General features: G+C 40.9%; 1 protein-coding gene across 1 annotated transcript in view; it reads left to right on the top strand.

Annotated features, from left to right (window-relative positions):
• PTPRN2 (protein tyrosine phosphatase receptor type N2) overlaps positions 1 to 12,731 on the top strand; it is a 608,845-nt gene that overhangs the window by 103,023 nt on the left and 493,091 nt on the right. The window contains exon 3 of the mRNA XM_083704687.1: positions 2,379 to 2,492. Within this exon, the coding sequence (XP_083560813.1) occupies positions 2,379 to 2,492 (114 nt within the window). The remainder of the gene's footprint in view (positions 1 to 2,378; positions 2,493 to 12,731) is intronic.

The following is a 12,731-nucleotide window of genomic DNA, read 5'->3' as shown; positions in this document are numbered from 1 at the left end:
TGTAATGAGTTCTCCCAAGCCTGGAAAGCTGAATGAGTGTAGCTAGAACCTTTCAGACACGGAGAAAGATGTATGAAGAAATCAACTTAGCGAGTGCCACAGTGGACGCTGTATCAGGGAAGAAGATAAGCAAAAGTAGTGTTCCCTTAAGTGGAGTTAAGGGTAAAGGTACCCCTGACCGTTAGGTCCAGTCGCGGACAACTCTGGGGTTGCGGCGCTCATCTCAATTTATTGGCCGAGGGAGCCGGCATACAGCTTCTGGGTCATGTGGCCAGCATGACTAAGCTGCTTCTGGCTGACCAGAGCAGCACATGGAAACACCATTTACCTTCCCGCCGGAGTGGTACCTATTTATCTACTTGCACTTTGACGTGCTTTCGAACTGCTAGGTTGGCAGGAGCAGGGAACGAGCAATGGGAGCTCACCCCGTTGCAGGGATTCGAACCACCGACCTTCTGATTGGCAAGCCCTAAAACTGATTTTCTTATCAAGCATTTTATTATCTAGTGACTCTATAGTCCTCTCTTTTCCCCTCATTAAGGAATCATTCTCAGATTGCATTGTATTGTGCTGTATCAAAATTTGAACACCATAGAATTCTATAGAATTCAAATTGTAAGTGTTCTTCAGACCACTGATGGTCCATGCACCATAGTTTGGGGACCCTGGGTCTACAATCTGGTAGTGGCCAGTTTCAGAATGGGGACATTCCCAACACTACCTGGAGCTGTCAGGGATTGAAACCGGACCTTTTTGCATGTGAAGCAGATGTTGTACCAACATTAAGCCACGGTCCTTCCCCAAGGTCTCTCCAAGCTCTCCGGGAATGCACATAGTTGGAGGGTGGGAATGGCATGTGCAGCCCTGCTCCTCACATGCATTGAATGAACATCTGAAAACAAAAACAGGTTGGGTTGGGATACTCTGAACAACCTTGTTGTTTTGTAGCTACTTAAAGGCAGTTGCTAGGCTTATCTCTAAGGATGAGAAACACAAAATAGATAAAGCATTTCATCAGACCAGTTTGCTTTGTTGTAAGAGTGTGTAGAGAATACAGCAAGCATTCGTTCGCCAGGAAGGAAAACATCACCACACATTCGTGTATCCCTTAGAAGCTATCCATAGCTTCAGAACTCAGTATTTTGTAGGATGGAGAAATATGAAACCCAACCTAACTCAAAATATATGGTGGTGTGGCAGAAATCTTTTGTGTGCAGTAATCGTTGCTCAAACTGTTAGGAAGAAATCACACTTGAAAATTTGCAGAGTTTTTTTTTTTTTTAAATTAACTGCATCTCTTCAAATCTAGGTTAATATTCGAGTTTATAATGTAAATTAAATGACTTTGATATAGGTGTGTACTCTATAATACTATAGACGGACTGTTTGAATGTTGAGAGCAGCTGTTTCCCCCTCTATCTACTCTTTCATCTTGTTGAAGCGCCCTATAAATAAATAGGTACTTCCAAATTAATTCACAATGTTATGTTCTATTAGTCAAATTGCACTGTCCCTTTTGATTATGAATGCAATATCTGCAGTAATTACTGAATTAAAACAAGCAGTATGAAGAATAGCATGCTAATTAAACTTTTTGCATTTTCAATAGTTTTCTGTGGATCACTGTGTACAGGTGAAGACAACAATAAATGCACCCATTTTTTTGAAGCCTAGCGCTGCAGATGGTCAGAGGATATTATAAGCACCCAAGTTCTAAATTAGTCTTTTGTATGGAAGGGAGAAAGGTAATTTGAATGTTTGAACTCCCCCTCCTCTGCCTATCTTCTTCTTCCCACACAGGAAGCTTGTCTTGAAATGAACAATTCTCTAAATAAAGACTAATTAGGACCTAAATTAATTAGAAGGTGTGATATGAAAAGAGCTTGATGAGAAGGGTCTGTCATTTTAGATGAATGGAATGGAGCTAAATAAATTAGGTTCCATTAATATCTCATTGTTGCATGAGCCGCTCCCTTTTATTGCATTCATTAGAGGGTACTACATTAAACTAGCCTTGGCTGCTTATTATCGATTCAGCACTCATTTGCTACTACATAGCTCCTGTATTAAAAGGAGGGAGGGGAAAAAGAAACCCTCTCTCTGCAAACTAACATACATGTTTCCTGGGCAGTCTGGTTTTCATGAGAGTTATTGCTTTATTTATTTGCTTTGGCATTACCAGAAAGGATGCATCAAAAAGTGAAGCAGTTTTTAAGGGAAGGTGACCAAGGAGGTATCTCTTTCTCATTATCACGTTTAGTACAACTGTCCTAGAACATATTGCAAATTTCTTTGTGTATGTAGGTATGTCATAGAACAATGGGATTTATTCACCCTTTTTCCTTATGCCCCACCCCTTTTTTTTTTACCTTCTCCAGATGGAGTATTTGGGAGATGTCAACAGGTGCCAGTGATAGACGTGTACAAGTATGAAGTTTCACCGCTCATCCTCCAGCACTTGAGAATTGTCTTAGAGAAGCTGTTACACAGAGGTACTGTACAGAACAGAAATGTTAGATAGAATGTGGATATATCGATTCACTGCTATAAAGGGGTCCAGTTTTTGCAGAGCTTTGAGCGAAACATTTTACTCCAGCCATGTCAGGTAGGCTTGGAATGAGCTGCGTTGCTTTCCCAGAATTCAGAAACCTCTTCTGCCCTTTCTGTTGAAGGAGGACCAGTTGCAGTCCAGTTAATTATTAGGTCACTTCCAGAGAACCTGTTTCTTCAGCATGCATTCCTGTTTGTTTGTGGAGAAGTTGCATGGCATGTCTTTCCTTATTGCAATAAGTCACCTCTTTTGGGGAGGCAGGCTTGTTGCACAAAACCTCAAATCCAACTTCAGTTGTGCAGCCTGAATTTGCTGATATGTGATTGAATCCCACCTGAAAATAGCAATAGGCTGGAAGCCCCCTTCCACTACTTTCTTCCAGGAGTAAGAACAGTCCCTTCCTGTTTGAGATTAATGCAAGCAACTAGCTCCCACAAACACAACTTCATGACAACAGGGCTCAGGAGTCTAAGGGAAGGAAGCTGCTGGTAAGGCTGTGCAGGGCAGCCAGAAAGAAAGGCCATGAAAATTAATTACATTGCCAAATAATGCCCAGCAAATCTCTTTCACGCTTTTGTAACAATTTTCCTCTGTGTGTTTCATTTTCGGCCATTTGGGTGTATGTTTTATCCGATAATAAGATATTCAGCTTTATTGCAATTACAATTTCCATTTTTCTTCCCTGTTTTATAGTCATTGATTACTTCCAAATTATACCTGTGATCAAAGCAGAGATCAAAGAGGTGTTAGGTTCTGTATCAATAAATTAAAGTAATTTTTTTTTTTACAAAAACATCACTATTAATACAGAAGACCCAGGTAGGCTACTCTTAGAGGCTGCAGATATAATATAAGGCTGGTTCTGCCTGCTGTTTATAGAAAGCTTTTTATTAAAGGATTTTCACCTTGTTGTGCGAAATGTTTCATTTCCATCCAAACATTTGGGGAACCAACTGTTTCTCTGTATGCTTTATCTCTTTGTTCTTCTTCACATTATAGCGCCTTATCTGATATATCCTGCAGTATTACAATCAATGTGGAGATGCAAAAATTGCTTGATTTCTTCCATCCCTCTTGTTCTCTTCTTCCCCTTTGTGTTTTCTTTCATTATTCTCCTTGTGAGTGTCACAGTCTCCCCCCCCCCTTTTCTGTACGGCAAGTCAGTTCTCACTTTTAAAAACCTGCTACTGGAAAATGCATTTGCCTTCCATCCATGCTACTCCTTCATCAAACCTGTCATCCACATTCACTTTCATCTTTGCATCTTACCTCAGGTGCTATCCTGAATACATAATATGTCTCTGTAACATGGGTGGGGCAGCTTGAAACTGGCACTACTGCCAGGGATAGGTAAGGACCCATGTGAGGATGGATGGCCCAGGGGCACAGCTCTGTATCTAGTCCCTATAAACAGGCCATTTCAAGCAGAGTCCGTTAGCCAGCCATGTAAGAAGGGACTCACAGAGCCAATTTGGAAAGAATGGGAATCCCTGGGCTCCTCCTGTGTGTTCCTGCATTGACCTTGCTTGCTCTCCTCTCCATTCTGGGGTCATCTGGAGTACTTGTCAGCAGTATGCTGATGGCACAGCTCTGCTTCTTCTTTACAGGTGTGGCAGTGGATGCGCTGGACTTGTCTTGCCTCGGTAATGGACCGGGGCAAGATGGTTTGAGCATATAATGCTAATCCTGGCCCGACCGCACTGGCTGCGAATTAGTTTCCAGGCCCAAATCTAAGTGCTGGTTTTTGATCAATAAAGGACTGTAATACCTCAAGGATTGCCTGACCTGGATCCTGCAATCATCATCCCGAGGCCCTTCTTTGTGTAACTCCTCCGTGAGAGGTCCAGAGGGTGGCAACATGAGATCGGGCCTTTTCAGTGGTGGCTCCCCATTTGTGGAATGTTCTCCCCAGGGAGGCTCCCCTGGAACCTTTGCTACATTTAGGCTCCAGGCAAAAATATTCCTCTTCTCCCAGGCCTTTGGCTAATTATACTACATATGGTCTTTTGAACAGTGTATGTGGGGGTTCTTAGTATATTAGTTTTACTGGCTCTTTCATGGTATCTGTTATGTAGTGAAGTTTCACCCTGGGCCAGCAGGGGGATACTGTATATAGTTTTCACTCAGGTCTGTAGATAGTTTTCCCTCAGGTCCGCGTCAGTTATTTTAGGCGGGAACTCTGGGCTGTTGTTGTTACAATGTTGACAGCCGGCTGCCTATAAAAGCAGGCCGGCTGAGCTGTTTGCAGTCAGTTGTATTCCAGCTTACGAAATAAAGAGCTATTTGGAGAAATCGCTGGTCGTCGGCTATGTCAACCCACAACTTAACAGTATCATTGTTGGAACCGTGGAATGGAAAGCCAGCTGGCTTGGCCCCAGCCGGAGCATCTCCCTTCCCAGACTTGCCGCTGCGGAGATCCATCAGTCATCCTACTCCAACGTGTGTCTGCGACTCATGCTGCTGTACATGCAAGAGCACACATGACTCAGCAGAGTAAACACACAACAGATCAGGCTTGAGGCGTGGATTCTATACTAAACTACGCATTTATTATACATAAATCAGGACAAAGAAAAACATGGCCTCTCTCCTTGTCATTCTTCTCAGAGAGAGAAAACAAAAGCAATACATGTTCCGCTCATGGGACTCCAGCAATCTGTGCTGGGATGTAAACAGACATGTGACATGTAACAATCCCACATATCTGCAGCAAGGGTGGAAAGGAATTCCCATCAATCATGTACAAGTGTTTGCTCTGCTTTTGAGTAGGGTGGGGCCAGTTCAGATCTTCCTTTTCGTTCTTTAAGTTCTTTCATTCCGACTCTCTTTTATTTTTAAGAACCACTCTTCTAGCAAGAGTCCATGGTACTTCACTCTTTGTACCTTTTTTTCCCCTTTCAAAAACACAAGCTAAGGAAATATGCACAATTTGTTCTATTCATGCTGTTAATGGTAAAGATTAAAGAGATATTCAGGATATTTATTGCTGGAAATTCTGGCTTCTGAGATTTCACCAAACACTGTGCACACTCTTTCAAATACTTTTACAGCTCCATGTACCCAAATACCTCATTGCTAAAAATTAAAGCAGAGAAAGACTGACACTCCATCCAATGTAATTACTGCCTAAGAACAGCCCTGCCTAAGATGCAAGGAAGATGCCGTTTTAAGGAATCCTTATGTGTGTCCCTATTTTCCTGTTTGGTGAGCAGCTAGACAAGATGAAAATGGATCGTCCTCAAGTATAACATGCAAATAATAATGATCTGTGTTGCTGTTGTGATGGGATGGAGGTTTTATTTTTTTTAAAAAAATAATCCCTTATCCATTTAAGAAAAAGCTCTAGAAATCTTTGCTTGGCCATAGTAGATGATCACAACATATGCAGTCTTATTTAACTGGCTGGAGATCTTCTTCTGAGGCATTGCATTTTGAGATATGAGCTCTCAGGCTTGCTTCATGTATGCTTCAGCAAACAACAGAAAACTAGTGTTGTCCTGGGATCTGTGTCCAAGAGGGAGACTATGACAGGCACTGTGGTGCATTTTATGTGACATGTGTTACCAGCATAGCTTTGGCTATTATTTTAGGTTTTCTGCAGAATATGAGGAATGCTTTTCAAATCTGCAGTGAAGTTGGGGTCATGAATCATTGAAGGAGGCTCATTCTACTAGACATACAGTTGGTTGGAAGTCAAGATATTTGAGAGGGCATTTTCTATGGCAATGCCCAGTATGCCCGTTCCCCAGAGCAGATCTGCTGAGCTGCCTCTTTAATACATTTTAGGCTCTATTTTAAGAGCATGCAGTTTTAGCAGGCCTTTGCCCTATTTGCCTGCTGAAGTGTTATCCTCCTTTATTTATTTATTTATTTATTTATTTATTTATTTGGTTTGCTTGTTTTACCTGCTGTGTTCTACTGTGCTTTTTGTCATGCTACTACTGCCTTAATATTTGTTTGTTTTCTGAATTTTTAATTTTTTTTATTTAGGTAATTTAAAAATTTTAGTAGCTGGGAGCTACCCACTGTTGTTTACTTGCAAAAGCAGAGAGGGCATGTGGTTCAGTTCCTAACTGCATCAAAAGCAATGAAGTCTGCAGGTGAAAAAGTTTCGAATCACATGTAGTAAAATAATGCAACTTAAATTAATACATATTTGCAACACTAGATGGTAGGAAATGATCGGTAAGATTGCCCTGGAAGATATCCTTTGCAGTAAAAGTAATTAATATAGGATTTACTTTAAATATGTGTGCAGGAAATCTTGAACTTAAGCAATATTTAAATATTATATTCAGTTTAAGATGGCACAGAGAAATAACCTCAAACCATGTTCCAACACAGTAGAAGACACAGATGCTAGAGCTTCCATGTGCATTTCTCCCTTATGGAACTTTATGGAAGATATGTTAAATCTTTTCATTCAAAAAGGCTTGTGGCTGTTACAGTAAAGGTAAAGGGACCTCTGACTATTAGGTCCAGTCGTGGACGACTCTGGGGTTGCGGCGCTCATCTCTCTTTACTGGCCGAGGGAGCCAGCGTACAGCTTCCGGGTCATGTGGCCAGTATGACTAAGCTGCTTCTGGCGAACCAGAGCAGTGCACGGAAACGCCGTTTACCTTCCCACTAGAGCAGTACCTATTTATCTACTTGCACTTATGGTGTGCTTTCGAACTGCTAGGTTGGCAGGAGCTGGGACCAAGCAACAAGAGCTCACCCCGTCGCAGGGATTCGAACCACCGCCAGCCTTCTGATCGGCAAGCCCTAGGCTCTGTGGTTTAGACCACATTGCCACCCACATCCCTTACAGGCTGTTACAGTGGATCTTATTAAATCTACTGATTTCTATTATAGAAAATATACAGTGGTACCTTGGGTTACATACACTTCAGGTTACATACGCGTCAGGTTACACACTCCGCTAACCCAGAAATAGTGCTTCAGGTCAAGAACTTTGCTTCAGGATGAGAACAGAAATCGTGCTCTTGCGGCGCGGCAGCAGCAGGAGGCCCCATTAGCTAAAGTGGTGCTTCAGGTTAAGAACAGTTTCAGGTTAAGAACGGACCTCCGGAACGAATTTAGTACTTAACCCGAGGTACCACTGTATTTAAGTTCTAATGTGTCTAGTGGCTGGGGGACCCAGTCAGATGGGCGGGATACAAATAATAAAATTTTTATTAATTATTATTATTTACTTATTTAAATCATTTCGGTGTCCAGGCTGTGCATCCACCTGTACGTAAATTGACAACAGTAGTTTGCCTGATAATTTTCAATACAAGAGCTGGAAAAGGAACTAACGGCCAATCACTTCCACTGATTATTCTGAGTATTTATTCTTGTTGAACTTTCAAATACCGGACCACAAAGCGTTTCCTTCTTTTGTGCAAATCGACGTTTAGTAGACTAAATTACTGTGGGGTTTGCTTAACTGCCACCCAGCTCCATGTTTGCTGTGCATTTTATCACAAGGATCATCAGGAATCCAATTTTGTGAGTAAGCGGGCAAGTCAATATATTCCATAAAGCAGAAGATACTGAACTCAAGTAAGAGACAGATAGAAAGTAAGCAAGCAGCAATCGATCTCAATAGCTGGTTTGTTGTCATGCGCACTTATGGATTCGTGTTTTGTTCCTCTGATTTTATCTGCTGTTTTAAATTCAAAGCATTATCACGCCACGATTTACATTCTTCAAAACGCTTACTATAATCATTGGTAAATAAAATATGTGTTGTTGTTTTTCAACTCAAAGTAAAGTAATGGTTATATTAGAGCCTTAGATATACAAACCCTAAAGGATATAATTAGACTAGTTGATCAAATGTCTCCTCAAACATCCTCAAAACAATTGTGTTGCTGGAAGAGTAGCAGGCCTTATCTTCATGTCACATTTTCAAGTACTTCCCCAAGAAATTCAGTGTTTTATCTGTGGCCAAAAAGTTGTATTTACCATGCTGAGGCAAACAACAACTTTTTGGTTGCCCTCATAGCACAGGTGCTAGTTCTCATCCTATTCAGGTTTCAAACCTGAAATGAAAAATTGATGTGATGAATAACTGGTTCTGAGTAAGGCTTTCATGGTGATTTCTTAAGTGTATCTGTCAACTCATTGCCAGTCTTAGATATCAGAAGGTGTGGAACTGGGTAAGAAGGAGAATGTAGGAGTTATTATGGGACGATGAGTGATAAGAACTGGAGGGTATTCATAGTTATGTTATTTCAGTCTAAATATGTCTAGATTCTCAATATATGTGAATCTTGGAGAGAGAAACACTTTCTAGACTGCGCAAACTATTCCATAATCTCATGCATTCCACTCCTATGACTCGCCACACCTTTGTCTCATCTCTGTTCACAATCCCTCCGCCCAAAATATTAACTTCTCATGACATTCAGGCCACATGAAATTCCTTCATGGTGGTAGACATAGCAGAAACTCTTGGTCATTGTTATATTGCTCTATTTTCTGCCCTTATTCCCTACAGCTGTATTCCCACCAGTGACCTCTGTCCTCTAACCTCACCCTGCCCAACAGCCCACTCTCTTAAATTAGCATCTCTGGTCTCCTTTGTTGCCCATTATGGTTGGAATTCACTCCTAGAACACTTTTGTGATTCCTCTCTTCTTTAAAATACTCTTCCTTGAAAATTGTTCTTCAGTTCATTTTGGCTGAACCACTTATAGGCCGCATTGATATGCATGCTAAACCATGGTCTAGCACTAAATACATGAGATGCAATGGGTCTGGGGGTTGCAGGCTCCCTGCTTCCCTTCTGCAGTACTCACTGAAGAATGGTTTGGCATGCATAGCCGTACGTTGCCTTTGTGGCAAGGATGCTAATGAAGAAGCCTTTGAATCTGCCCTTGAAGAAGGTGACGATTGCTTCAACTGTGCTGCTTTTATGGATTTGTGAATGAAGGTATGGTAGCAACACAGCAGCATAATAAATAAATAAAAATACTGACATTGAATCAAGTTCTTTTTTAAAAAAAAATCTATCTGGCTTTTATTTCAGATAGAATTGCATTGCATCTATCAAGCAGTTTTGTCATTTTGTTGCTCAAATATGAACATTGTATATTTGTGGCTATTTTTAATACAATTAGGGGGAAGGGGTCAATGAAAGCTACTCATTACTGACCACCACCATGGCTAATAATCTTACTAGGATCATAGGCTGTTATAAAAATCCAACTCAAGATGGTAGCAACCATCTGTTGTACTTTGTTAACCATGACTTTATGTTGTTGTTTAGTTGTTTAGTCGTGTCCGACTCTTCGTGACCCCATGGACCAGAGCATGCCAGGCACTTTATGCTTTAATGCACTTTATGCATTAATGCATTTGACTTTATACTTTAATGCATTTGTTGTTAGAAGAGTTCAGTGGCTGAGGGGAGGGATGAAGGTGAAGGTAAAGGTAAAGGTACCCCTGACTGTTAGGTCCAGTCGCGGACGACTCTGGGGTTACAGCGCTCATCTCGCTCTATAGGCCAAGGGAGCCGGCATTTGTCCGCAGACAGCTTCCGGGTCATGTGGCCAGCATGACTAAGCCGCTTCTGGCGAACCAGAGCAGCACACAGAAACACCATTTACTTTCCCGCCGGAGCGGTACCTATTTATCTACTTGCACTTTGACGTGCTTTTGAACTGCTAGGTGGACAGAAGCTGGGACCGAGATAAATAAAGTGAGGCAGAAAGGAATACGTTGAGAATGTGGCTGGAGGTTATGGATAAAGTTTTCTTAAAGAATTATTAAAATCTATTTCTCATGGATAAGGGGGGTAGATACAAAACCACCCCATTTCAAGGCCTGCATAATTAGAAGGAACTGTGCTAACAGATGAAGGTGGGGCATGGAGTATTGATTTATACCACCAATGTTGCCTTAACAGAGACATGATCAATCACTGATCAGTGTCGGATAGCAGCCTAAATGAGGGGGTGGGTGGTAATTGTGTCTAATATACAAAGGACAGACCATGTTTCAGCCTATATGAACAATTTTAATTTGTTGGAAGCTGTCCAGAGTGGCTGGGGTAACCCGGTCATATGGGCGGCATATAAATTACTATTAATTTATATATAAGTGAAATCTGCAAATAATCTCCCCCTTGCATTTTTTACAGATTTTGCACTGTATGTGCTGCATCTCTTCAGTGATGCTCCCAAAAATTATTTTGGTGCATTATGGACCATTTCCAGTCAATTTCAGCCCTCTTGAGCCCAAGTTGTTGGATAAAAAGTGCCCCATGGTAGATATTATATATTTTTGACTAGTTTTGAATAATTAAAGTGTCTGGGTTCTTTTGTTTGTGTTTTTGGTGAATTCTACTCATTACTGATGGTCAAACATGGCTGATAATTTTACTGGGGTTGTAGGCTATCCCAAAAAAAAGGCTACCTCATTTATCCATCCCAGATGGTAATGACTATCCCTTCTGGCCCATAGACTAAAAACTATATCTAAATTAACAGCCTAACAGTTGTATTGGGGCCAAAGGTGAAATAGTTCTGTTGGTGTATGTTAAAATTCCAGTTGAAACCTTAGTGCCTTGTAATTGTTTATGTCCTACTGTTTAAAAATGGCTTTTGTTCTCTTAATATATACCAGTCTTTCAACCAATGTTATTGTATTCTTTCCCTGTCCTTCATCTGATTCAATTTGAATTTTCCTCTTGTCCTCCTGCCCTCTCTAGAACCCTCTCAATATTGCATTATCAGCATGACAATCTGATACCTCAGGTTGGTTGCACCAGATTCTATAGCTGCATAAATAGGATTGCGGATAGCAATATCACATGCATGGTAAAATGATATAATAACTTGAAGGAGGTCTTTTCAAAGAGTTTTTGCACTACTGAAGAGATGGCTATTGCTGCTGAATCAAAAGCTGGAATTCACATAGCTCCGGGGCACAATTGCTTTATTTGAGCAAAATTGGCGTGCTTATTGTTACAAGAATCAATAGAAGTAGAAGAAGGGGAAGAAATGGGGAAGAGAGAGAGAGAGATAAGATGTGTGTTTGTGTGCATTTGTTTGTAGCAGTAGGAAGGAAAGAAGATGCATTCTTTGAATATTTATTACATCTTTTGTGCTGCTGCACAGTCCCAACAGGTGGAGGCTAAGAGTCGCATTGGCAGTGGCGTTCTAATTCTCCAAGGGCACGGCCCACAATGATCTGTTCTCACCTTTGCCTTCCAGTGGGGCTTGTGGGGTGGCTGATTATAAGCTCTGTAGAGAGGTGGCCTTTACCATAAACCAGAAGAATAAAATTACAGTAGCCCGAATAATGTATTTCTACTACCCTTGTCTCTTATGCACGGAAAATGGGGTGCAAGCAAAAGCCAACGTGACCAAAGGAACCTCTGAGGTGCCCTACACCTACAGTGGTAGTCTTTGATTTCTGAAAATGAAATCCAATATGCATTTATATTTGGCGAGTATCTTTTGTCTTCAGTCATGTACTGTGGGCCTGAGGGCATTTTTGCTAAATACACACACCCCTATGTATTTACGGTATATACACACATGTTGCTAATCAGGGGTGTGAAAGAAGAGAGACATTCTCAAATAAACGTGCTAGCAACTTTATGCAGTACCGGTATTTGTATTACAGGAAAAAAGTACTTATGTACCATGTGTGTTGCCCTGTAAATTTCAGGGATCATTCTAGTCACGTTTCCCAGGTTCACCCAATAGTTCTTGAATGATGGGCATAGATATAAATCTCATAGATAGATTTTTCTAGACAGGACATTGCTTTTCTGATGGTGGGTTTGAGCTATTGGATTCTGTGGCTACAGCTTTCTGTTTCTTGTACAAACTTCATGTGCTTACTAAGTATTATACAATGACATTGTGACAATTTTCTTTTTTGACTGTTGTGGAAAGTACATCTCAATTCTTGTTGTGTATTGATAATTCGGAGGGCTAACACAATCTTAAGTGCTTTGATTATTAGTTGAAGACTGCAGCCAGGGTGTAAGACGGTACTGGTTCTGGTACATCCTCATTAAATATAAAAACATTTTAATTTTATAAAGCATTTTAAATTGGGTAGGTATTGTGTTCCTCGTTTAAGAAAAATAAAGTTGAAAGGAAAGTGTCAACAAAGGCTTCAGATTTAATTACAGTCAGCTCAATATTTACACACAGCTTCTACCTACTGAAGGAAA

The sequence above is a fragment of the Podarcis gaigeae genome (genome assembly GCF_964106915.1).
Source record: "Podarcis gaigeae genome assembly, chromosome: 12".
NCBI classification, from domain to species: Eukaryota; Metazoa; Chordata; class Lepidosauria; order Squamata; family Lacertidae; genus Podarcis; species Podarcis gaigeae.
The sequence above is the reverse complement of the archived record's forward strand: the minus strand, read 5'-3'. Positions and strand labels throughout refer to the sequence as shown.